We start from the raw sequence: 27,907 nt of genomic DNA, 5'->3' as shown, positions 1-27,907 counted from the left end.
ATTACTCAATATTCTTTTACAAAACAGAGAAATAAGGAAAACAAATAGGTATGAAGTTGGATTAAAGCACAGAGCAATGAAATACTAGAGACTGTGGAGTGCTCAATGATAATCCAAAAGTATGGATTTTCCTCCCTGAGTCCTGAATGCTCATATCTTAGAATTTAATTTTTCATTGGGTCTTTTCTTTCTAGAATGTGTGTGTGTGTGTGGGGGGGGTATGGGGAATCTTACTTTTCTCAGACTTTCTTTAAATGTGCAGATGCATTCTCTGCCCCTGAGCTATTGTCCTTGTCACTGCACATGGTCCACTTGCTTCTCATAATCTCCTGGGCTCGCTCTGTCTCTTGTTGTCATATTTCAGAAATTAAAAGAAAGCAGTTGGAAAAGAACTTTAACATGCCTTTGAGAAATCAAATATAAAGGAATATTTTGAATATTCAACTTCACATAACTTCTATCATTATTCAGCCCATAGAATTTTATTAATATGTCAATGTATTCTGAAGTTCGGTACACTGTGCATTCCAAAGATGCATCTAAAATCGTGTGTTTCACCCGTAAGAGTAAACGAAAACGAACTGACCATAGAAGGACGAGCAGTGCACTCAGCAATAGGATATTTGAATTCTACTTTCTAACACCAAGTGATTCTATTTCCTCATATATTTTCTTGGACCCCAGTTATACGGTTTGTAAAATAATGATCTCCAATGTCTTTTTAACGTTTAAAATCTTATTGTTCTCAAGTCATCTAAACAAGCAATTCAAGGTTTCTATTCAATAATAAAGGATACGCATTGCATTCCCATGGATCCATTCTAATATTTGGGCCTGAAATATTTGAGTAAGTTTTAGTAACCACAATAATGTTCTAAATTACATGAATGTGATTAAATAAGCATATAAATCTACACAGAACATTTCCATATCACTTATAATTTTATTGTGGTTTTCTCTCCATTTATATACTTGCCCATTTTCTATTTTAAATTTTCTTTCAGGAGATAGCAGGAACATAAAGGCTTAAATTGTTAAACAGAGCAATAAACGTGTATGTTTATCTAGAGAGAGAAATGGTGCCATTACTCAAGTTAAATATTTTCTAAAGACACTCCTCTGAAAGACTCAAGGAACTGCCTTGGGAGTCATTTGCCAGAGTTGCAGATTGTTACCAATAGTCTCCAGTCATAAAAGGAAGAACAGAGAAAAGAAAAATAATGTTTCTAATGAGGGACTCACCTATTACAACTGCCTGACTTCTACAGACATACCAAGTACCGCTCTTCTGCCTGGCCAGAATGCTAGCATTCCCAAAGAATGGAGCTTCCTGTGTGCCTTGGGTTTTCTGTGTCTTCCTGTCTCCACTGGCTCAGCAAGGAGCAGAGGCCTTTCAGTGTGGCAATGGGGTCTCCGTGCCTCCCGACAACGTGTGTGACTTCACAGATCACTGTGGGGACAGGAGTGATGAACAGCAATGTAAGTTCCATTCCCCTCTTTTCTCCACTTTCTGTACACCTTTGCACCAGGGGCTGATGAGCAGCCAGGGAGATTCAGATAGATACCTGGCCCTGCATGGATTTAATTTATAAGCCCTTAGTGTAAGACAGAAACTAAAATAGTCTTTTCATTAAAGAGACAGGTCCGTAAATAAAAATTACTCTAGTTAAGCCAGTGGTCGGCAAACTCATTAGTCAACAGAGCCAAATATCAACAGTACAACGATCAAAATTTCTTTTGAGAGCCAAATTTTTTAAACTTAAACTTCTAATGCCACTTCTTTAAAATAGACTCGCCCAGGCTGTGGTATTTTGTGGAAGAGCCTCACTCAAGGGGCCAAAGAGCCGCATGTGGCTCGCGAACCGCAGTTTGCCGAGCACGGAGTTAAGCAATATCAAATTGCTAAGACTCTATCTAGCTGGATGTATTTTAAATCAGTGTTTACTGATTACATGAATGATAGGCAGAAATGTAGCATTTAATTTTGTATCAGTAGAGCAAATTTCAAAAGAAATGCAGTGCTGCAGCTTTACACTTCTGTGATGGAAAATATCAACTTAAGGTTGAATGCAGTATGAAAACATTTTAACTAAATGCTAAGTTAAATGAGTAGATTTTACTTCTGCTGCTAGGACGGTACCACCAAGTGAAATGCTAACGCACTGAGCACAGCTCCTGGCTTGTAGCACTTGGTTTCGGGCGGAGGAAAGAGCACAGGCTTCACAGAGCGCAGGACCTAGGGCGGGAGCCTGGGTAGACCACCTACTGATGGTGTGATCTGGAACCTCCACCTCATTATAAGAAGAGCCAGCTCTCACAGGCGGGAAAGTGCTCCACTGCCTGCCGGTGTCATATTAATAAACAGGAAACCACTCACCAGGGGAAGACATAGGTAAAGACTTGTATGTGTCTGTAGTTCCTCTGCCAATAAGACATCCTGAAGGAATTATTTCATTTCACAAGTAAGAACTTGTGTTGTTCTTACATGCCATTGCCTTTCATAAAGAACTAATGGATTAAATGGAGTCATTGCTGGTTCGTAGTAATATGACCTAGTTATCTGAAGGCACTAATTCTAGTCAGTGCACTTGACTCAAACATATTTTCTATTTTTATTCAGATACTGTATTAATTAATGTTTGCAGAATTCTTTCGTTCAGATGACGCTATTCATTAGTATTTGCAGAATTTCTTCTGCTAAAATAGATTCTACACATTCAATTTTGCTGTTGTTGGCCTTCTATTTACGTATTCAGTTGTTACGTTAAAACCAGAAAAAGTTTACTGAAAAATTTCTTCTCTGTAGAAGAAAACAGTCTAATGATGTTTGCCCCATAGTTTGGGATAGCTTTCATGCAGTTAGTAACTATTAAATGCAAAGCACAACCAAAGACTGGGAGTTGATATTTGTCCAGTTTCCCCAGAAAGGCTACCTGTGGGCGAGCTGCCCTCCCTCTCCCCTTCTTGGGTCTGTCTGGGGAAGCCCTCTGGGGAGCGGCAAAGAGGAACCACTCGGCTGCTTTGACAAGAAGTGCCAAGCCCCTTCCATTGTTAATCTCTATGAATCTCCTTTAGCGCACCTGCTGTGGTAACGTGCATGGTCCTGCTTCAGGGAAAAGGTTCAGTGAAAGAAGGAGGAAGACGCAGGGTGAGAAAGGTCTCGTCTGCATGAAAGGTTCTAATAACGTGCAGCCGTGGAGGAAAGCGAAGGAACACATCTGTCGAATAAACAGATTTCATTTAAAATGTTACATTGGGAGATCACCTTTTGGCTTTTCATTTTTCATTTTCATTTCCGAGAAGTTTCCACTTCAGTATTTTATTTAAAACGTGAACCATAACCTGTAGATAAAATTGAGAATCGCTTTAAAATGTGAATTTCTGTTGTATACTACACTGGGGGGTGGAGAGGGAAGGAATATTGTGAGGGAATAATAATGGCCAAGCGATTTCTCTCATGAAAATTTGTGACGCTAAATTTACAGGTGAGATTTTTAAAAGCTAACTTTATAATGATGGTACAGTAGTCACATTTTGAAAAAAATCAACCTGTGCCTCCCTTTAATGTCCAGATGATGTGACCTTTAAGAAATAGATTAATAGGCTAATTATCTTAATGAAATTGACATAGTTGAAGTTGAATTTCAGATGCAACTGATTCTATTCATAGGTTTTTAAAAATGTTCTCATTTTATATGATGGAACTCTGTTTAAGAATACTCCAACTGTTTAACTCAGGTGTGTGTGTGTGTGTGTTTTTAAAGATATTAGGTTTAGGAAGACTGAATCTTCCCAATGGATTAAGTTCTATTTATGCACACTACTGAGCATTTAATATATAGTAAGCAAGGAAAGTAATTTTTAAGTATAACAATTATTTAGTTCTGGTGTTGACAAGAATCCCTCTTTATTAGACTTTATCCTGAGCCAGGGAAAAATGTTGTGTAACTGGTCTGGATATTTAAAAAAAATCATATTCCAAATGTTGCATTGTCTGCTTCCAAGCAGATTCCCTTCTCCTGGTGTTCATTCTCTTGTATGTTTATTTGTTCATTTATTTTAATATCAGAGTCAATACTAAATACAGAGATAGTCTAACTTCTAGCAATTGCTTCAAATTATTTGTTGTACAAAGGTTTTACTCTACTTTGTTATTCTTAACATAAAGGCAGCTGTGTTATATTGCTACCATTCAAATCCAAATAAGTCAGAAAATTACAAAATGTACTGTTGACACAATGTTGAGATATATCCATATTGCAATGCATCCCTCCCACTGAAGTGTTCCCAGAAAATATACTTAGAAAATTACTTTTGCTTATCTGGTGATAGTATTAGAACTAGCTGTTTTAGAGCTAAATTTTCTCAGAATTTACTGTAATCCAAAAGAGAAAAAATATATTCAGTTAATAAAATACTGTTGCCTTACCTACATGTCATGCTTAAGAGCTTCTTTTATTCACTCTAGTATTTTGATAAGGAGACAGAAGTCTTTTATACTTTGGTTTGATGGAATATATCATAAAGATTTAAGATTTTACCTAATTTCTTTTACAAATTATTTGTTTGAATTTAAGAACAAGCATTTTTTCAAAGTGTATTAATTTTATATAAATCTAAATATATATGCAAAATATGTAAAAACTACTTTAGAAGTACATTCTCAAAATCTGAGAGGTGATAGTGTTTAACCTAAGCAAAACATTTCTTCACTAGAATGACGTAAATATCAAGTACTTTTACAGTAATTGGTTCATTGAAGTACTGGAAAGTAAAGCATTGATAGAGTGAAATTTCATGTGTAATATTTATTACATCATTGGATGCAAAATTAGTATACACATTGCCATGAAACAATTAATAAAAATACTTTAAAAATCCTATTTACCACAGCAACACATACTAGTTTGGGCTGCTATAACAAATATCATAGACTGGGTAGCTTAAACAACAAAAATTTCTTTCTCACAGATCTAGAGGCTGGGAGGTCCAAGATCAAAGCACCAGCAGAACTGATGTCTGATGAGGGTCCCTTTCCCAGTTTGCAGACAGTTGACTTTTTTGCCACAGTCTCACATGACAGAGGTCATGTCTAGTGTCTCTTCTTATACGGGCAAGGATCCCATCTTGAGGATTTTGTTCTCATGGCCCAATCACATCCCAAATGCCTCACCTCCAAATACCATCACATTGGCAATTAGGGCTTAAACCTATGGATTTTGGAGGGATACCAACATTCAGTCCACAGATTTATATATGTAAGAGATCTAATAATAAATATGTACAGCTTAGCTGAAGAAAATTAGAAAATTTTCACAGACTTCAGTCTTGGCCTACATGGGTGCTATAGTTTTGAGTTCTGTGACATTTATTTTAATTTTATGTAACAATTTAAGCACACTGAATTGGGCACTCACTGAAAAATAGCAAAATATATTTTTCATTTATTGCATTGGGCAGACTCATTAGGACCGTTTGCTTTAATGTCTCTGCAGATCTTTTGGTCTTCTCTGGTGTTTAGTCACAAGTTTAGAAACATTATATTTTAGAGAAGTAATGCCTTCAAGCTCCTCTAAGTCAAAAGCCTTATTTTGTAAATGTGAATGAGGTGAGACCCTAAACCAAGAGATTAATAATAGAAGGGTATGTATTAATTAATAGTGCCTTGAGACTGAAACTGGGGTTCCTATTCATCCTATGTTTCAAATATGAGTTTTCTGAGGTTTTACAATTGGTTGTACAATCTAATTTTCATGTATTGGACAATTTTAGAGGGCACTATAAAAGATATTGTTTCTAAATAAGACTATCCATGAGTTATTGATATCAGAATATGTGCATAAATCTCTCAAATTGTTTCCTTTCAGTAACATTTTCATATAGGCAATATTATTTATCTATACTTTATTGTCAACCCAAATACTTTCAGATCTGTTATGCATGATTTGCACCAATTGCAGGGTACTTCTGTTGAGGTGAACAGGAACAGGAGGTACCTGTGAGAATAGAAAATATTCTGTAAAATGGAATGAATAGAAAAGTGAGATGAAATGGTTAGCAGTGCAGATTTTAAAAAGACTAAGGTAGAATAAAACCTAAGTCCACAGAACTGCACACTGTTTTCAATGTTTATGATGAAAGGTCTATAAGATTTGCCTAAGAATGGCTGTGGAGGCAAAACCAGAGGATGTAGAAGATAACATAGGCAATAAAATCTCCGACATCTCTCACAGCAATATGTTTGCTGATACATCTTCTAGCACAAGGGAAACTCAGGAGAAAATAAACAAATGGGACTACATCACAATTAAAACCTCTGCACAGCAAAAGAAACCATCAACAAAATTAAAAGGGAGCCCACCATTTGGGAGAACACATTTGCCAATGATTCATCTGATAAAGGGTTATTATCCAAAATATATATGGAACTCATACAACTTAACAAAAGGAAGACAAACAATCCAACTAAAAAATGGGCAAAGGACCTAAATAGACATTTCTAGAAAGTGGACACAAAGATGGCCAAGAAGCATATGAAAAAATGCTCAAAGTCACTGATCATCGGAGAGATGCCAAGTAAAACCACAATGAGGTATCACCTCACACCTATAGAAATGGCTACCATCAACAAATCAACAAATGACAAGTGCTGGAGAGAATATGGAGAAAAAGGCTCTAGTACACTGCTGGTAGGAATGCAGACTGATGCAATCATTATGGAAAACAGTATGGAATTTCCTCAAAAAATTAAATATGGAACTTCCATTTGACCCAGTGATCCCACTTCTAGGAATATATCCTAAGAAACTCAAAACACCAATCAGAAAGAATGTATACATCCCCATGTTCATAAAAGCACAGTTTACAATAGCTAAGATCTGGAAACAGCCCAAGTGCCCATCGGTAGATGAGTGGATAAAAAGGCTGTGGTACATTTATACCATGGAATACTATGCAGCAGTAAAAAATGAAGAATCCTTACCCTTTGAGACAGCATGGAGGGACCTGGCGAGTATTATGCTAAGCAAAATAAGCCAGTCAGAGAAAGACAAGTAGCACATGATCTCACTCATATGTGGAATCTAATGACATAATAAACTGATGAACAAAATAGATCCAGAAACATAGAAGCATGGAACAGACTGTAGAATCTCAGAGGTAAGACAGGGGTGGTTGGGTGGGAAGAGATCAACCAAAGAACTTGTATACATACATACGCATAACCCATGGACACAGACAATAGTGTGGGTAAGGCCCGGGGTGGGGCAGGGGCTGCCTAGAAGGGGTCAACAGGGAAAAAGGGTACATTTGTATTATTTCCAACTATAAAGATAAATGTTAAAAAATTTTAAAAGACTTAGGGAGAGGGATGTCAAGAATGCTGACATCACAAACTTGAGAAAGCTTGGAATATTTTAACAAAGATTGTAAGTCTTTTTGTGCAAAGGAAATGAAATTACAAGCTCCTTGCTAAAACATTTCCCAATGGAGTCTGAAAATTTTTCAACGAGTAAGGGATATCAAATGGAAATTAGATGTACCCACTTGTACTAATAACAAAATACCATGAATGTCTGTTTAGAATTTTAATCATTTTATTTGAGCTAAAATAAACATTCACTGGGGCTTTTATTGTTTTTATACTAGCCTCTTCTTTCCTCACACAATATTTTTCTTGCAAGAGAGCTAATCTTAATCTTGCTCTAAGGGATGGGCTTCAGAGACCTTGAACTGAGCATTTTCTTTTATATGTATGCCTATTAGAGTCTTTTCTGCTATTTTGAAAACAATCTTTATAAAATACTTTCATGTCAAATAGCACTATCAGGAGCTCTTCCCTCTTGGCAGTGTTGGATGCTGCTGTGCACAGCTGTGTAACATAAATCATTTCCCTTAATAGATTTTGATGTCTAAAATTGTTTCACAGTGTGGACTATTTTTGTTCATAATGGGCAATGGAAATGTGAGAGAAAAAATGAACCACATACAATATAGGTTGTACTTTCATCTTTGAGTATGTGAAAACATGAAAGCAACACACTGAAGAAGCATTATCGGTGCGTTCTGAAAATTCACTGGACAGTGAATCTTTCTCCCAAGAAAGAGGTTAAAGTGTTACTAAAATTTTATCTTGACCCACCCTACAGGGTTTCTATCCACAATCCCAACAAAAGATGCTTTATACAAACAGTGAACTTGATGGAGCATGTATCTTGATGATACTTTAGAAAAATAAAGCATGTCTTTATGAAATGATACCATCCTAAAGTTATAAACAGTTTAAGGAGGAGGCCCTGAAAAAAACAAAATATTAGTCCTGTTAGGGCAGGACATTTATCTAGTCCTCCCCCATTTTCTAGAACCTTGATTATCACAGTCAATAAATATTAGATAGACTAGTCTTTTCTTCCACCACGGAATTAGATAAAACTAATCAGTCTTGCTATATAATCTGCTCTTGTTTTGTGATTCAAGTGTACACGTTCATAACATCTGGGACATTCAGTCTGTGGGCTCCCTTTGAACATTTCAAAGATACTCTGATGACATCAAATGGTAAACCGTTTCTTTCACAAGCAAATTTTTTTTCTGAAATCCAGTGTCTGTATATAGATAGAACTCTTACCAAGCTTGTCATCCCACGGAACTTTTCTGTTTGTCAATAAACATAATTTCTACATGTGCATGCTGAACTAAAGGCTTGACTAGGAATTCTAAGAGAAGGCTTGCATTCTGTTGTCAAAATTATCAAATTTATGAAAGGACATTGAGTCACAGCCATTAAATAAGTTTCCATCAAAGAAATATGAATCGAATATAATGTTCTCTACTACCCAGAAATAATTGTGACTTTCCAGTGAATAAGTCTTGAAATGCTTGATTGGATTTGGAAGATAAATTTTAATTATTTTGAGAGAAATTGAAAACCTGTTTAGAAAAGAAAATGACAAGAGTTCATTTATTCCTGAATTAGTTTACTTGATAGAAAAGTTTGTCCATGCAAGAGATATAATTTTCTAATCAGGGCTCTGCATTTACCATTTTAGGAATTACTGAAAAAGCCTTAAGATCTTCTGACCAAAATGCTACTTTGGTACAGATAATTATATGCAAATAGCTATGCAGCATTTACAGTACTTGAATATATATTGCTGTAGATTGAGTGAATGCCATGTGTTGTCCATATTTCTGCAGAAATCACCAGACACATACAAACACTAGAGGCCTTCTTTAAGGGTTACTAACCTTAAACAATGGTAAAGAGAAAACATGGTTTGATAATCCTTTTCTCATTGACATAGATACCATCAGTGATGCAAATACCACCAAAGATGTTCTCAATAATTTGAATATAAAGCCAATTATATGACAAGAATCAAACCTAAGTAATATTAAATAACTGGTGTGAGCTATGGAAGTGCTAATTCCATTTGCTGTTACATAACTTTGTGAGTTGGGTTTCTTCCTGTTTCTGTCCCAGTGAAAATATGAAAATTAATTCAGTGTGAAAGATAACAAACATTTCTGGAAAAAAGTAATTGCCAGTCCAAATAATAGCAGTCTCCCACAGAAATTTACTTTTGAGGATAATTAATTTTTACTTTTATTTACTTGAAATATTTGGATCATTTCATCCTTTGTAGGAACTAGCCATTATTTTTTTACAGTTAATGAGAGTAAAGGAGATAATTCTTTGTGAAAATGTTTTTCTATGTTATCTACCTGAAAGAAATAATTTTCTAAAAAGCAAAATAAGCGGAGAAACCAAGATGGTGGCATAGGTAAACACCTATACTGCTGCCTCGCACAACAATTTCAAAACTGCAACTGGAAGACAGAGTGGACATCATCCAGAACCACCAGAAAGCTGGCTGAGTGGAAATTCTACAACTAGAAGGAAATAAAAAAGGACACTGAGACTCAGAGGAGCTGTGGAGGGCAGAGGTGCGGAGACCCGCGCGCACGGAAAGGGCGGGCAGCTGAATACACGGCTGGCTTACTGGCGGCACGCAGAGAGCGCGGGCAGCAAGCACACGGCTAGCTTTCTTGTTTGGGAGGGAAACAAAACCTCCCTACTGCACTGAATTCCAGTTCCGGGTGAGACTTTGGGCACCCAGACTCATTTGGGGAGAAACTGGACTGTTTGGCAGCAGGCGAAACTCGAGAGCAGTCTTCTCTCAGAGGTGCGTGCAGCCATTGCCGCTGGACACTGAGACACGGGGCCTCTTAGGGTGGGGCTGATGGGAAACCAAGGCTCTCTGCTCCACCCTGAGACTTCGCCCCACCCAAGCTGAGCACAGAAGCTCTCCCAGTGGAGACACAGCTGATCCTCACAGCCAATTGGCCTGGAGGTCAACTCCCCCCAGTGATACCAACAACAATCTAGGCTTAACTACAACAAGACTGCACATACAGCCCACAAAGGGGTGCACCAAGAGTGTCCACCTCAGGTAACTGGGGAGGCTGAGCCACTGGGCTCTGCTAGGACACCTAGCACACAAAGCCACTTCATCAACTCAGGGAAGCAGCTAAAATGCAGAGACAAAGAGGCAGGTCACAAATGAAGAAAATGGAGGAAAGCAAAAGACTGGATATAGAGTTCAAAACCACGGTTATAAGGTTTTTCAAGAATCTTCTAGAAACCGCTGATAAATTTAACGAGACCCTCAAAGATATGAAAAAGTATCAACTATAAATTAAACATACACTGACTGAAATAAAAAATATTATACAGTGTCCTAAAAGCAGACTAGAGGATCGCAAGAACAAAGTCAAAGATTTGGAATACAAAGAAGCAAAAAACACTCCTCTGGAAAAGCAAAAAGCAAAAAGAATCCAAAAATATGAAGATAGTGTAAGGAGCCTCTGGGACAACTTCAAGCATACCAACATTAGAATTATGGGGGTGCCAGAAGAAGAGAGAGAGCAAGATACTGAAAACCTATTTGAAGAAATAGTGACCGAAAACTTCCTCCACCTGGTGAAAGAAATAGACTTACAAGTCCGGGAAGCACACAGAACCCCAAACAAAAGGAATCCAAAGAGGACCACACCAAGGCACATCATAATTAAAATGCCAAGAGCAAAAGGCAAAGAGAGAATCTTAAAAGCAGCAAGAGAAAAACAGTTAGTTACCTACAAGGGAGCACCCATATGATTGTCAGCTGACTTCTCAACAGAAACTATGCAGGCCAGACGGGAATGACAAGAAATATTCAAAGTGATGAATAGCAAGAAACTACAACCAAGTTTACTCTACCCAGCAAAGCTATCATTCAGAATTGAAGGTCAGATAAAGAGCTTCACAAATAAGAAAAAGCTAAAGGAGTTCATCACTGCCAAACCAGAATTATATAAAATGCTGAAAGGTATTCTTTAAGAAGAAGAAAAAGATAAAGATAAAAATTATGAACAACAAATACATATCTATCAACAAGTGAATCTAAAAACCAAGGGAATAAAAAGTCTGATTAACAGTATTAACTGGTGAATATAATAGAATCAGGGGCATAGAAAGGGAGTGGACTGACAATTCTCAGGGGGAAAGGGGTGTGGAGGGTGCGGGAAGAGACTGGACAAAAAGCATACACCTAGGGATGAGGACAGTGACAGAGAGGTAAGGGCAGAGGGTGGGGTAGGAACCTGGTGGAGGGGAGCTATGGGGGGAAAAAAGAGGAACAATTGTAATAATCTGAACAATAAAGATTTATTAAAAAAATAAAAAGCACAATAAGTTATATATAAACTTTTGTGACAATGAAAATCATTGTTTTCCTTAAAAAGGAATACACTTAATAAACTAGGAATAGAGGAAAGTACTTCAACACAATAAAGGCTATGTTATGTATGAAAAAGCCACAGCTAATTTCCTATTCAGTGGTAAAAATTTGAACGTTTTTCCTCTAAGATCAGGAACAAGATAAGGATGTCCTCTTTCATTACTTCTATCTATACAGTATTGGAAATCTCAGCCAGAGTAATTAGATAATAAGTAATAAAAGACATTCAGATTGGAAATGAACAAATAAAATTATCTCTCTTCACAGAAAATGTCATTCTTAAACAGAACACCTTAAAAATTTGACAAAAATAAAACTAAACACATCCTGTTAGGACAAATAAGCAAAGATGTAGGATACAAAATCAGCACATAAAAATAATTTTCATTTTTATACACTAACAATGAGCAATCTGAATAGAAAATTAAGAAAACAGATTCATTTGTAATGGCATCAAACAGAATAAAATAGTTAGTAATTACCATAATCAAGGAGACAAAGACATGTTTATGGAAAACTAGAAATTATTGCTGAAAGAAAGAAGACACAAATAAATGGAAAGGCATTTTGTGTTCATGAATTGGAAGAATGAATATTGTTTACAGATCAATACAACCCAAAGCAATCTACAGATTCAATGTAATCCTTCTTAAAGTCCCAAAAATTTTTTTTCCAGAAATAATATAATCTATCATAAAATGTATCTGGAATTTCAAGGGACTCCAAGTAACCAAAACAATCCTGAAAAAGAACCAAGTTATAATCCTCACACTCCCTGATTTAAAATTTTTTTACAAAGTTACAGTAATTAACAGAGTGTGGAATTTGCACAAAGATAGACATATAGGCCAATGGAATAGAATAGAGTGCCTAAAAGTCAGCTCTCTCAGATATGGTCAAATGATTTTCAACAAATGCACCAAGCCATTTCAAGAGAAAAAGACCAGTATTTCCAACAAACATTGTTGCAAATATTGGATATTCACACAAAATGATTAAAATTGGATCCTTATCTTACATCACACACAAAATTAACTCAAAATGGATTGAAGACCATTAACTCAAAATGGATATAAGAGCTAATACTATGAAATTCTTAAAACAAAACATAGGGGGAAACCTTACAATATTGGATTTGGGGATGATTTCTTAGATGTGACACTAAAGGCACAGGCAAAAAAATAGAAAAATAAATTTGACTTCATCAAAAACTTTTGTGCATCAAAGGACACTAGCACAATGAAAAGGCACGGGAGAACATATTTGCAATTCATATAACTGATAAAAGAGTGATATGCAGAATACATAAAGAATTATTACAACTCAGCAACATAAAAACAATCTGATTTAATAAATGGACAAAGGACTTGAATAGACATTTCTCCAAAGGTATATAAATGTTCAAAGATGGAAAGATGTTTAACATTACTAATCATTAGGAAAATATAACTCAAAACCACAAGGAGATGTCACCTCATACCCATTAGGATGGATATTATAAACAAACACACAAAAACCAGAAAATAACAAGTTTTGGCAAAAATGTTGAGAAAATGAAATGTTTATGCATTGTCAGTGGGAATGTAAAATCTTGTAGAATCTGTGGCAATGATATGGCAATTCCTCCAAAAAAAAAAAAAAAAAGGCATGGGGGTTGGGGGGGCGGTAAGAACTACCATATGATATAGCAATTCTACTTTTGGAGATATACCCAAAAGAAATGAAAGCAGGGATTCCAACAGATATTTGTACATCCATGTTCATAGCAGCCTTATTCACAGCCAAGGGGTGAAAGATTGCCAGGAGTTTATCAACAGATGAATGGATAAACTATTATTATTCAGTCTCAAAAAAGAAGGAAATTCTGACACATGCTACAACATGGATGAACCTTGAAGACATTATACTAAGTGAAATAAGCCAGTCACAAAAAGACAAATAAAGTAGAATGGTGGGTCCCAGGGGCTGGAGGGAGGGAAGAAGGAGGAGTTATTATTTAATGGGTATACAGTTTCAGTTGGGAAAATGCAAAAGTTCTGGAGATGGATGGTGATGAGGGTTGCATAACAATATGAATGTATTTAATATCTCATCAGTGCAGTTAAAAATGGATAAAATGGTAAATTTTATGCCATGTATATTTTACCATAATTTAAATTAAAAGAGTTGGATTTATTGTTAAGGAAAGACTATAACCGTGTCTCATAGAACTTTGAGGAGGAAAGTAGATGTGCATTATTAATATGGCCCAGGTGAAATAAGTGGTTTGCTTTTAATACCTTCTACCTCTTCCTTTCTAGATTTTTTCTAATTCTTATATTTTCTCTGCATTCTAAGAACTTTACATTGTGATAATCTATGCATATCATTCTTTCCTGAGTTCTGCACCAGTTTCTCCACTATTACTGCTACTAAAACTTTATTCTATTCCTTCCCATTTTCTTAGAAGCATGCCCTAAAGTTAACTATCTCTTGAGGACATAATTTAATATTTTCCTTCCCATTATGGCATTAATGAGAGACTCTTCAGTGAACTTTAATGAGAGAATCTGGTACTGTGGAAGCCAATTCAGGAGAGAATTGGGCCTTCCAAGAAACCACAAATTGCAACACAGAGACACCCTCCCTCCTGTACTACGTCTGACCTTTGGAATCATAAAATTGAAAATGATAATATGTAGAATCTAATGAACAAAATAAACTGATGAACAAAATAGAGGCATAGAAGCATGGAACAGACTGAAGAATTTCAGAGGGAAGGCAGAGGTGGGTGGGAGGAGCAATTAGCAGGAACTTATATGCATATACGCATAGCCCATAGACACAGACAATAGTGTGGTGAAGGCCTGGGAGGAGGGGGTGCAGGGTGGAGCGGGTCAATGGGAAAAACAACAAAGGGGACATCTGTAATACTTTCAACACTAAATTTAAATAAAAAGAATAGAAAATGAAATGATGAGTTCCACAAGTTCAAAAAACCCAGGAACATGGATTCTACTGATAAGTTCCTGCATACCATTCCTCATTGTTGCATAGTATCCAACTGTTACAACTTAGTGATGACTGCGGCAGCAGAAATCTACATGGAGGCAGATTTTAAAATAGCAGGTAGTTTCAGATTTTAATGTAGATGTGTGGCATATGGAATTAAAAGGTAAATCAGGCACAATTCAAGAAAAATTGTTTAAATGGTTTAAAACATACAATTTTCTAGTGGAGGAAATGAATACTTAGAAACTTTCTGATGAGTTTTTGAATAATCCAGCAGTTATTAGAAGTTCATGATTGCCTTTTTAAATAAGAATTAGTTGAAAATGTATGCTCTTTAGATTTATTTTATAACAAAAAGAAACCCTGTTGAGACCAAAGGGAAAAAATGTTTTATTTAGCTATTTTTCTAGTTCTACCACTTCCAGAAATCATCACCATTATCCTTGTGTATTAAAAAGAACAATGAACATTGCAAACAGATGTCAACTAGTAATTGTACTGTAAGGTAATTTCTTGGTATTCAAAAAAAATGACACCTATAGGAAATGTGTCTACATTTCATACACATAATTGCTAAAATATAGTGATAAAATAGTTTTGAATATTTTATAATCACAAGTAGAGAGTTATAAAAATTGGTGGAAACTAAAGGAAACATGATAAGGTGCTGGTGGCAAATTCCAGCAGGTCTTAATTATGCAGGAAGTTCGTCAGAAGGCTGATGGACACCTTCAGCAGGGCTGAAGATCTGCATATTATTGCCTGCTGCCAAACAGCTGAGGGCAGTTCCCCCAACCTGATGGTCCTTTATTGTTTACCAGACCTTACCTTTGATATGTATATCTGCTTTGCTAAAGGGCAAAATGTGGGTCCAGAGATTCAAAGAGCCCACTACACTAAGAAGTGGAGCCTCCCCTGGCTCTCCCATGCCTCCCAAATTTATATTTCTTGTGTAGTGTCTAGTTTATTCATTTATACGCAGCCCCTTCTCCAGATTCCTGAACCCTAGCAGCGGAAAGATCCAGCATTAACAATACATATTTATGCAGATAAATGCATAGCTAATTAATAACACACACACACATACACACACGTGTATGTGTGTGTGTGTTATATATATACACACACACACATACATATATCCTATCTAATAAAAGAGTAATATGCAAATTGACCATCACTCCAACACACAAGATGGCTGCCACCATGGGGTCAAAGATGACTGCCCCCAGGTGGACACAAGATGGCCATCACAAGATGGCCTGCAGTGGAGGGCAGTTGTGGGTGATCAGGCCAACAGGGGAGGGCAGTTAGGGGTGACCAGACCAGCAGGGGAGGGCAGTTGGGAGGGACCAGGCCTGCAGGGGAAGACAATTGCAGGGGACCCAGGCCTGCAGGGGAGGGCAGTTGTGGGGGACCAGGCCAGCATGGGAGGGCAGTTAGGGGTGACCAGGCTGGCAGGAGAGGGCAGTTGGGGGGGTGAACCAGGCCTGCAGGGGAGGGCAGTTGGGGGCGACCAGGCTGACAAGGGAGGGTAGTTAGGGGTTTCCAGGCCAGCAGAGGAGGGCAGTTGGGGGGGACCAGACCTGCAGGAGAGGACAGTTAGGGGTGACCAGGCTGGCAGGGGAGGACAGTTAACAATACAATAAATATGTATTGTTAATGCTGGATCTTTCCGCTGCTAGGGTTCAGCAGTCCTGGATTGTGAGAGGCATGTCCGACTGCCCGTTTAGGTCCGATTCCACGGGCAGTCGGACATCCCTTGAGGGGTCCCAGATTGGAAAGAGTGCAGGCTGGACTGAGGGACACACACACACCACACACACACACACACACACCCATGCACAAATTTCGTGCATCGGGCCTCTAATATATATATATATTCCATATTACATCTAACTATGTAATTTAGTTTACTTTTGTTCAACCGTAGTCCTTGAACACCTAGGGGTCCATGAGGTAAAAATTGGGATGGTCTGGCTATTTCAAATATTTCAAAGGCCTTATAGAGATTATAAATTTAACCATGCTTTGATTCATAGACTAACCAAGTTTCTTTGCTTTTGGATAGAATGACATTAATTCTGTCTGGAAATGCTAGTGTCCTTAGGTTGACTAGAAACTCTGATAGGCCTCCAATTCTAGGTGTTTGATAAGAAGGACTTGTATGAATGCATATAAGCATAATCAATGGACACAGACACCAGGGGAGTGAGGGCATGAGCAGGGGATGGGGTGTGTGGGGGCAATAGGGGGGATAAGGACACATATGTAATACCTTAAACAATAAAGAAAAAAAAGAATGGAACAGCAAATTCACAGTTAGATCTTAGAACAGAGTTTTAAGAGCTCATGTTCTGAAATCAAAAAAGACCTGGTTCCACCCTTGACCCAGAACTCACTAGAAGTTCTATGTTGAGCAAGTTACTTCATGCCTCCAACACAGCACCTCCATTTTCTCATTTAAAATAGAATAAAATGTCTGCTTAATAAGGAATAAATAAACTACTGAAAGCAAAATACCTAACATAGAACAATCTACTTCAATAAAATGTGGCTATTAAAATTCCTGTTATTATTACAGAATATAGCTGGTTTATAAAATCTTTCAAAATAAGGATCAAGAAGTAAAATTAATAAAGTAGACCATTAGTAACAAAGCAGGTTTAGTTAGTGTTTAAAAGTGGCATTTCCCAATCATCCTTGAATTTTTATGTAGAAGATCTCAAGAACATGCACCAGGTGTATTATTATTAAACTAGAATTATTAAACTAGAATTAAACGAAATTCATGCACGAGGGCCAGGGGTGTGTCCCTCAGCCCAGCCTACACCCTCTCTAATCTGGGACTCCTCAAGGGATGTCCGATTGCCCGTTTAGGCCTGATCCCACCAGACATCCCTCTCACAATCCAGGACTGCTGGCTCCCAACTGCTCTCCTGCCTGCCTTCCTGATTGCCCCTAACCACTTCTGCCTGCCAGCCTGATCACCCCCTAACCACTCCGCTGCCAGCCTGATTGATGCCTAACTGCTCCCCTGCCAGCCTGTTTGCTCCCAACTTCCCTCCTCTGCCGGCCTGGTCACCCCTAACTGCCCTCCCCTGCAGGGTTGATCGCTTCCAACTGCCCTCCCTTGCAGGCCTGGTCCCTCTCAACTGCCCTCCCTTGTAGGCCTGGTGCCTCCCAACTGCCCTCTCCTGCTGGCCATCTTGTGGTGGCCATCTTGTATCCACATGGGGGCAGGATCTTTGACTACATGGGGGCATCCATATTGTGTGTTGGAGTGATGGTCAATCTGCATATTACTCTTTTATTAGATAGGATAGAGGCCTGGTGCATGGGTGGGGGCCAGCTGGTTTGCCCTGAAGGGTGTCCCGAATCAGGGTGAGGGTTCCCTTGGGGCGTGGGGCGGCCTGAGCGAGGGGCCTTTGGTGGTTTGCAGGCCAGCCACACCCCCTGGCAACCCAAGCGGAGGCCCTGGTATCTGGAATTTATTTACCTTCTACAATTGAAACTTTGTAGCCTGGAGTGGAGCCAAGCCTCCTGCTCGCTCCGTGGCCCGCAGCCGTTTCTGTTGGGGTTTGTGTATATCTTCTGTAATTGAAACTTTGTAGTCTTACGCAGAGGCCTGGGCCAGCCAGGGTGTGCAGAAAGCAGGGGGCGACCCTAGCCTCCTGCTCTTTCCAGCTCTGTGGGTGCCGCCATTTCTGTTTGGATTTGTTTACCTTCTATAATTAAAACTTTGTAGCCTTGAGTGGAGGCTTAGGCCTGCAACAGCACGTGGAAAGCTTGGCTTCCTTTGTTACCAGGGAAACCCAAGACTCCCTCCTGCTCTCTGTGGCTGTAGCCATCTTGGTTGGGTTTATTTGCATACTCGCTCTGATTGGCTGGTGGGCGTGGCTGGTGGGCATGGCTTGTGCATGTAGTGGAGTGATGGTTAATTTGCATATTACTCTTTTATTAGGTAGGAGGATAATATTTTGTCCCAAATGTGATTAAATAAAAATTCACTGCTTGTGGGAATGCAAACTGATATAGCCACTATGGAAAATATAAATATTCCTAAAAATATTAAGAATAGAGTTACCATGTGGCCCAGAAACCCCTCTTTGGGGTATCTATCCCTAAAATCTGAAACATTTATTCGTAAAGATATATGCACCTCTATGTTCAATGCAACATTATTCATGGTGGTCAAGACATAGAAACAACTGAAGTGTCCTTTGAGAGATGATTGGATAAAGAAGATGTGGTACATATATACAATGGAATACTACTCAGCCATAAAAAAGATGAAAAACTGCTATTTTATGGGACCAAATGGATGGATTTTGAGAATGTCATGCTAAGCAAAATAAGTCAGAGAGAAAAAGTCAAGAACAATATGATTTCACTCGTATGTGGGATGTAAAACTGAAAGTAACAAATGAACAAACAAGACAATTGAACAAAGGAAAACTCATAGACACAAGCAACAGTATCATGGTTACCAGAGGGAAAGAGAGGTGGGGTTATGAAGTAGTAAAGGGTAAAGGGAGTCAAATTTTGGTGACAACAGATTTGATATTGGATGGTAAACACACTATGTAATATACAGATGATGTATTATAAAATTGTAACTTGAAACCTATCATTTTATTAACCAACTAGTGGCCTGGTGCACGAAATTCGTGCACATTAAAAGAGGGACCCAGAGTCAAGTCCCCGCCCACCCACATGCACCTCAAAATCACGTGAGACCCAGACCTGGCCGCCTCCCCTCCATTGGGCTAGATCCAGACCCGACCAGTCCCACCCTTGTCAAACCCCGCCAGGCAGGGGATGTAGCCTCAGGTCCCCTGGCCCAGCGCCAGGAACGGGGCATGGCCTGAGGTCCCCCAGATGGGGCTGGGGGCATGCCTTGAGGTCCCTGTCAAGCTCCGGCAGGTGGGGACACGCCCTGAGATCCCCTGTCAAGCCCTGCTGGGTGGGGGGCATGGCCTGAGGTCCCCTGTCAAGCCCCATGGGGCGGGGGAGGGCGTAGCCTCAGGTCTCTGCTAATTGCTCGTTAAGGCTCCTTAAGGGAACTTGGCCTCAGCTGTGCGTGCAGCCATCTTTGTGACGGAGTGATGGTCAATTAGCATATTCCCTCTTTATTAGACAGGATGTCATCCCAATAAATTAAAAAAAAAATGTTTTTGTGACTGGATTGCCAAGCACTATTTAACAACCAGTGTAATTACTCTTACTATAGCTAATGCGAACAGTCAGGGCAAGAACAATCTTGTTAAAGTGACATCTCCATAGCTGCTAAGGATTACAACCCAAGGAGAGGTGATTTGTGGATTTGTGGTTGAGATAACCTTTTTTTTTTTTTTAGGTTGACCATTTTTTTATATATTTAGGGTGTTTTTTTGTTTGTTTGTTTTTTTATAACGGAATAAAGCCTTATTCTGAATAACCAAGTGTCCAAATCTTGCTTCTCCCAAGTCTCTTGGATCACTTATACCCAAAGGGGGGGAAAAGCCAGAAAATGCCTTTGCTACATAAAAGCATTTAGAATTTCAAGAACATTGAGATTCAACAAGAAGGTGCTATGTTTAATTCCAGGGGTCCATCACAGACACAATGGAATTCTGATATGTCTGGATGGCAGGAATATTAAGATTGTGTTAGATGTAACCCTAATAGTAATTCCTCATATTTTACAGTGCCTATGAGTTGTGAAGTATTTTTTTTATATACATATGTCATTAGATCCTCACAGCAATTGCTTTAGGGACACAGGGCAGGGTATTATTATTTTAATCTTATAAGTGAAGAAAAGTGTTTTCTGTGGGTAAGTGGTTTAGCTAAGGTACTTGGTTAATAAGAGACAAAGCCAGGATTAGGTCCTCAGTCCTCTGATTTCACTGGGTTTTGTGTGTGGTGATTTATTAGAATGTCATATGCAAAAAAGCTTTACATTAATAAAGTAAACTTAAATGTGAGAAATAATCTTTATGCTAATCTACATTTGTCATTTGTTGCTAAGCTTTCTTTTTCTAATATTATCTTATTTCTTAAGAAGCCAAATGGGCTATGAAAGCTAATTTATTTTTTCTCTCATTAGGCTCAAATTATGAAAGATGTGATTTTGAGGATGGGCTCTGTAATATGACACAAGATCAGAGTCTGCAACTTGGTTGGACAAAGAGAAATGGGATGACTGGTCTATCACCTCCATTTTATGATCATAATGGTGCTATATCTGGTAAATATTTTGAATTTCTTTCTTTCATTTCTTCCTTTTTTTTGGTCATGTATTTGATTATGGCAGTAGAATCTTGGCTGATATTTAGATATGAATAATTATACTGTCTAATTTTCTTTATACTGTAACCATTTTCAAGATATTTATTATTCTAAAATATCACATTGGATTCTTATATGGGAACCCAAAGGTATCTAGACAATAATTAGGATTTTTCTATATATTTTGACTCTTTATGGAAATTGTGAAATTTAAACATGAGACTACATAAATTAATTCATCAATTTTATGTTTTGCTTTTGGCTAGACTGATTTCACGAATCCCGCCTAGCTGGTTTGGCTCAGTGGATAGAGCATCAGCTTGCAGACTGAAGGGTCCCAGGTTCGATTCCAGTCAAGGGCGCATGCCCAGGTTGCAGGCTCGATCCCCAGTGGGGGGCATGCAGGAGGCAGCTGATCAATGATTCTCTCTCATCATTGATGTTTCTATCTCTCTCTCCCTTTCCTTTCCTCTCTGAAGTCAATAAAAATACATTTTAAAAAAAGAATATCTTTGGCATTAGTATATTAGCATAGAAGCTTGTTAGCAGAGTGTGGAAAGATCCTGGCTGAGAGATTAAAATAAAGCCAGTATTTCAGTAGTAGAACTGCAAACATGACTCCGCCCCTGCTCAGGCCTAAATCCTCGGGGCCTGGGCAGGGGCCCCCTAGCTCACTCTGATGGCCGGCTCCACCCCTGCCCAGGCCTAAAGCCTCTGGCCAAGGCTTTAGACCTGGGCAGGGGCCCCCTGGCTCAGGCCCTTCCCAAACTGCTCAGGGCCCATTTGGGGCCTACCTCGGAATGACCTGGGTGCTGAGGATGTTCCCGGGACCTTGGCTGCTGGGCACCTATGTATGCAAATTAACTGCCATCTTGGTTGGGTTAATTTGCATACTCACTCTGATTGACTGTGGGCATAGCGGAGGTACGGTCAATTTACATGTTTGTCTATTATTAGGTAAGATGGGATTAATGCTACCTAATCTTTACCCTGTTGTAAATTTTCAATCAGGTTATGTATGATAAATTTTCAAAGCTAAATTTTAAAATCTATTAGAACATTAAAAACATGCCTGTGTCAATATTTGAAGTCTACTAAAGCTCAGGGCAGAGTGATTACAATGTATTACTGATTTTAAAAAAACCATGTTTCTTATGGAAGGCCTGGGAAAGGCCGAGGTGGGAAGGAGGAACTCAAGGGGGGGAGAGGAAGGGAATATCTGTAATACTTTCAACAATAACGATACTTTTTTTTTTTAAAGATCATCTTTCTTATGAGTATTTAAAATCAGGTTCAAATGGTAATATTAAATCTTTTGCACTTTGACCAATTGTTAAATTGGAGCTGAAATCTGTATATTTTGAAATAAGCATACTCTTAAACAGCATCCAAACTTTTTATTTTGTTCTAGAACGGTGTGATGGTTTTAGCCTAGGACTGCAGTCCTTTGCTATTCTCCAGAGCCACACCTGCAGTGATCCATTGCTGGGCATATTTTTGAGCTTTAAAAGTCTCATCTATACTGTGTTAACTCATGGCCATATTAACTCTGTTTTCCCCAGTAAGCTATAAGCAAGCACTATGTGCCCACTTATTTTTTGTTTGTTTAGTTTTTGCCTCTGGCAGTTTATTATAAACATTTTCAAGGATATGCAAAAGTTGAAAAAGTTTGCTGTGAGTAACCATATATTTACCACTTAGGTAATACAACTCAAATAACTATATTTGTTTTATCAAATAGCTATTCATTTATTATTTATTCCTTTATTCCTCAATCTATCATATTTGCAATGCATTCAAAGAAAATTGCAGGAATCACTTTACCCCAAATGAAAGCATGGTATCCTTAACTAAATGCAGGAGTCAACAAACCATGGGCTTAGGGTATTTTCTGGTTTCTGTAAATAAAGTTGTTGGTTTTTATTAGTTTGTGTTTATGTGTGTGGTTTTTTTGATTGATTGTTTGTTTGTTTTACACAGCCAGGCCCATTCATTCACAAATTGTCTGTGGCTGCTTTTGTGCTGCAAACTTGGATTTGAGTGTTTGAGTGGTTGGAGAGACCATATGGTCCACAAAGTCTAAATGATTTGGCCCTTCAAGCAAAGTTTGTGTGCTCCTACACTAGAGTTCAAGTTCTCCTTTTTTCTTTGAGATAAAATTTAAATTAGATTAAAACACCAATATTAAGTGTACTATTTGATAAATTCTGACAAATGTGTTCACTTGTGCAACCAATCCTTAACAAAGTGGGAAACATCACTGTCTTGCTGTTGTGGCAGCTGTTCAAATGGCTCAGGAGAATGATCAGTCAGCACTCCGAGGAATCAGGAAAGAAAACCTTTATTACGCAGTGCTGCTAGTCCAAAGCCGGAACTGCCAATGTGGGGAGGTTTTGATATATATATCTTCTTGTGGTGGGCCCCTGGGGGTGGGCTTTGTAGCTCCGCCCAAATCAGTTAGAATGGGGCTTGTAAGATTACTGTTTAACTAGAGACTGAACTAGGCTGTAAGCCCCCAAAGTTGCCCCCCCCCCCTCCTATTTTCCTTCTCAATGCTGGGACGTTCCCTCATGTACCCTCCTAGTCAATCCATGCTCCTGCCCTTCACTCTCAAGACAATCACTATTTTTATTCCTGCAACACCCATAGGTTAGGTTTGCCTGTTCTAGAACTTCATATAAATGGTTCATACACTGTTGTATAAGGCTTTTTACACTTAGTATAATGCTTTCTGATTCATCCATGTTGTAGCATGTGTCTTTAATTCTTTTCTTTTTATTGCTGGCCAGTATGCAATTGTATGGGTTATTCTCCCATTACCCTATTGACTGACACCTTTGTTTTTTCTTATTTTGAGCTATTATAAAAAACTGCTTTAAAAAATTTTTTTTTGTGTGTTAATCCTCACCCAAGGATATTTTCCCCATTGATTTTAGAGAGAGTGAAAGGGAGGGAGGGAGGGGGAAAGAAAGAGAGAGAGAGAAACATCCATGTGAGAGACACACATCAATTGGTTGCCTCCTGCTTGTGCCCTGACTAGGTTTGGATTTGCAACCCAGATATGTTCCCTTGACCAGGAATCAAATTTGTGACCTTTTGATGTGTGGACTGATGCTCTAACTACTTAGCAATACCAATCAGGGCTAACTTGTTTCATTTTATTTTTTCAAATATCCATTCCCATAACACTATTACCCTTTTGTTTATCTTTAAACTGAAGCCCCCAATTTTAATTTTTTAAAAATATCCTACCTAATAAAAGAGTAATATGCAAATTGACCCTAACTCCGCTACACCCACAAGCCAGGCCCACAAGCCAATCAGGAGTAAATATGCAAATAAACCCAACCAAGATGGCTACAGCCACAGAGAGCAGGAGGGAGGCTTGGGTTTCCCTGGCAACAAAGGAAGCTAAGCTTTCCACCTGCCCTTACTGGCCTAAGCCTCCACTCAAGGCTACAAAGTTTCAATTATAGAAGGTAAACAAATCCAAACAGAAATGGCAGCAGCTACAGAGCTGGAAAGAGCAGGAGGCAAGGGTTGCCCCCAGCAATGGAGGAAGCAAAGCTTCTGAAGCTCTGGCTGGCCTAGGCCTCCGCTCCAGGCTACAAAGTTTCAATTATAGAAGATACATCAATCCCAAGAGAAATGGCTGCCGGCCACAAAGCGAGCAGGAGGCTTGGCTCCGCTCCAGGCTACAAAGTTTCAATTGTAGAAGATACATAAATCCCAGATACCAGGGCCTCTGCTTGGGTCACCAGGGGGCGTGGCCAGCCTGCAAACCACCACAGGCCCTTCACCCAGGCCGCCCCACACCCCAAGGGATCCCCCACCCTTCAGGGCAAACCAGCTCGCCCCCACCTGTGCACCAGGCCTCTATCCTATCTAATAAAAGAGTAATATGCAGATTGACCATCACTCCAACACACAATATGGCTGCCCCCATGTGGTCAAAGATCCTGCCCCCATGTGGATACAAGATGGCCACCACAAGATGGCCAGCAGGGGAGGGCAGTTGGGAGGGACCAGGCCTGCAAGGGAGGGCAGTTGGAGGTGATCAACCCTGCAGGGGAGGGCAGTTAGGGGTGACCGGGCCGGCAGAGGAGGAAAGTTGGGGGCAAACAGGCTGGCAGGGGAGCAATTAGGCATCAATCAGGCTGGCAGCGGAGTGGTTAGGGGGTAATCAGGCTGGCAGACAGAAGTGGTTAGGGGCAATCAGGAAGGCAGGCAGCTGAGCAGTTGGGAGCCAGCAGTCCTGGATTGTGGGAAGGATGTCCGAACCCTACTGGGATCGGGCCTAAACGGGCAGTCAGACATCCCTCGAGGGGTCCCAGATTGGAGAGGGTGCAGGCTGGGCTGAGGGACATCCCCCCCTCCGTGCACGAATTTCGTGCACCGGGCCTCTAGTAAGCATTATATTAATTAATCACAGGATTTTTTAATACCAACATGTTCTAAATTGCTCTATGCTGTCCTTTCTGAAGGTTGCTGGGAACCATAATCTATTACTTAATACTTGTCAGGCTGCATTATGTAGACAGTAAATTGGATTATTTCATTAAGGAAAAACAGCAGAAAGAAGAATCCTACATTCTCACTCTCTAGATCACATTTTTGCAGGCTTTATAATCTTAACATCTTTTTATTTGGGAATCAGTAAAAAATTAATGTTCATTTATTCCTTTATGTATGTATTTTTTAAAAAACTTTTTATCGAGCATTTCCACTGTTCTACAATCTGTTCTAGGACCTACAGATATAATAGTGAACAAGAACATGGCTCTTGTCCTCAATGAATTTGTAATCTAGTGATGGAGACATAAATCTAATACCTGTTCTATTCCAGAAACCTGCATTTTTTTTTCTTTAAAGGGTCAGACAGTAAATAATTTTGTTTTTTTAGGCCATAAAGCCTACTTGACTCTACATGGTATTGTGAAAGTAGCATAGACAACACATAAGAATCAAGCATGGCTGTGTTATAATAAAACTTTATTGATGGGCCCTTGCATTTATAATTCATGTAAATTTCACAAATCATAAAATACTCTTTAGAAAAATTTCAATCATTTAAAATGTAAAAACCCTTAGCTCTCATAAAAAATCTGGTGGCAAATGTGATTTGTCTGTAGGCTGTGGTTTGCTGTCCCTTGTCTGTTTAATAAACATTGAGTATTTTTGCATCTAACAATATGCAATTTTGGTGATACATGAGTAAAGGATAACATTCCTCCTCTAAGAACAAACAAGTTATAATCTTAATTTTAGTGGCCAGTGTTCACTTTTGTAGCAAATGTAGCTGAAGCCTACCTTGATGTTTACCCTGATTCTATAAAAGAATTAGCTTTGGTATTCATCTGAATTTTCAATTAAAGATATTTTTATGGTAGTCAAGCCTGTTTTTTAAATAATAAAAATACAAATAAGATTTGTGTTCATGAAGTGGAATTACAGTGTATTATTCTACTTGTGCTGTTTATGTTGTAGTTACACTATTTTAAAAGTAAAAAGTAACAAAGAAAAATGTATTTTATATGTTTATGTACACATATTTACATATGGTGATGACAATTGTTCATTTTAATTCAAAAGCATTTGTTAGTCCCAGTGTGTGTAAGGCATCATGATAAATTCTGTGAATATTATAAAGACTATTAAAATAGTTGTTGCATATCAAGGTGTTTGTGATCTTTTTAGAAAGCTTTTTTTTTTTTTTACGAAGTGTAAGATTTTTATAGGAAGTAGGGTGGGGAAAGGGGAGCTATTGTCAAAAGAAAAAAAAAGATTATACTTGGGCCCAGACATCTTTTTTTTTTTTAAAGGGAAAAGAAGGGTATCAATGCAAGAAATGTCCAAACATATAGAGAATTTTTATAAGAGTTTATTTGAGCTAAACTGAGGACATATGCAAGGGAGCAATATCTCAAATGTCCCAGAGAAAAGGTTTTGTAGTTTTTTCTTTTTCTTGGTCAACTTTTAAAATTTTTATTACTTTATTTTTTAAAACCATTTTTAAATTACAGTTGAAATGCATTATTATTTTAGTTTTGGGTGTATACTCCAGGGATTAGACATTACATAACTTACTAAGGGATCATCCCAATAAATCTCATACCCATTTGATACCATACAAAGTTATTAGAATATTATTGACTATACTCCCTACACTGTACTTTATATCCCCATGACTATTCCATAACAACTAATTTGTACTTTTTAATCGCTTCACCATTTTCACCCATCCTCCCAACTCCTCTCCCATCTGGCAACTGTCAAAACGTCCTCTGTATCATGAGTCTATTTCTGTTCTGCTCGTTCACTTATTTTGTTTTTCAGATTCAATTGTTGATAGGTATGTATTTATTGTGATGTTATTGTTTGAATATTTGCCTTTTTTCTTCTTAAAGAAGACCCTTTAGCACTTCATGTAATACTAATTTGGTGGAAATAACTTCCTTGAGCTTTTTCTTGTTTAGAAAGCTCTTTATCTGTCCTTCAATTCTAAATGATAGCTTTGCTGGGTAGTGTAATCTTGGTTGTAGGTCCTTGCCTTTCATCACTTTGAATATGTCTAATCAATCCTTTCTAGCCTATAGAGTTTCTGTTGAGAAAGCAGCTCACAGTCTTATGGGAGCTCTCTTGTAGGTAACTAATTGCTTTTCTCTTGCTGCTTTTAAGATTTTCTCTTTGACTTTAACCTTTTGTATTTTAATTATGATGTGTTTTGGTGTGGGCCTCTTTGGGATTTGTTTGGAATTCTCTGTGCTTCCTGGACTTCTATGTCTATTTCCTTCACCAAATTAGGTAAGTTTTCTGTTATTATTTTTTCAAATAGGTTTTCAATTTCTTGTTCATTCTCTTCT

At 38.5% G+C, this 27,907-nt stretch overlaps 1 protein-coding gene across 1 annotated transcript in view; it reads left to right on the top strand.

Moving 5' to 3' along the window:
• Positions 1 to 1,301: 1,301 nt before the first annotated feature.
• MALRD1 (MAM and LDL receptor class A domain containing 1) overlaps positions 1,302 to 27,907 on the top strand; it is a gene marked incomplete at both ends in the record, with an annotated part of 625,033 nt that continues 598,427 nt past the window's right edge. The window contains 2 exons of the mRNA XM_079776420.1: positions 1,302 to 1,479; positions 20,863 to 21,003. Of these exons, the coding sequence (XP_079632546.1) occupies positions 1,302 to 1,479; positions 20,863 to 21,003 (319 nt within the window). The remainder of the gene's footprint in view (positions 1,480 to 20,862; positions 21,004 to 27,907) is intronic.

This window comes from Cnephaeus nilssonii (assembly GCF_951640355.1).
Source record: "Cnephaeus nilssonii genome assembly, chromosome: 1".
NCBI classification, from domain to species: Eukaryota; Metazoa; Chordata; class Mammalia; order Chiroptera; family Vespertilionidae; genus Cnephaeus; species Cnephaeus nilssonii.
The sequence above is the reverse complement of the archived record's forward strand: the minus strand, read 5'-3'. Positions and strand labels throughout refer to the sequence as shown.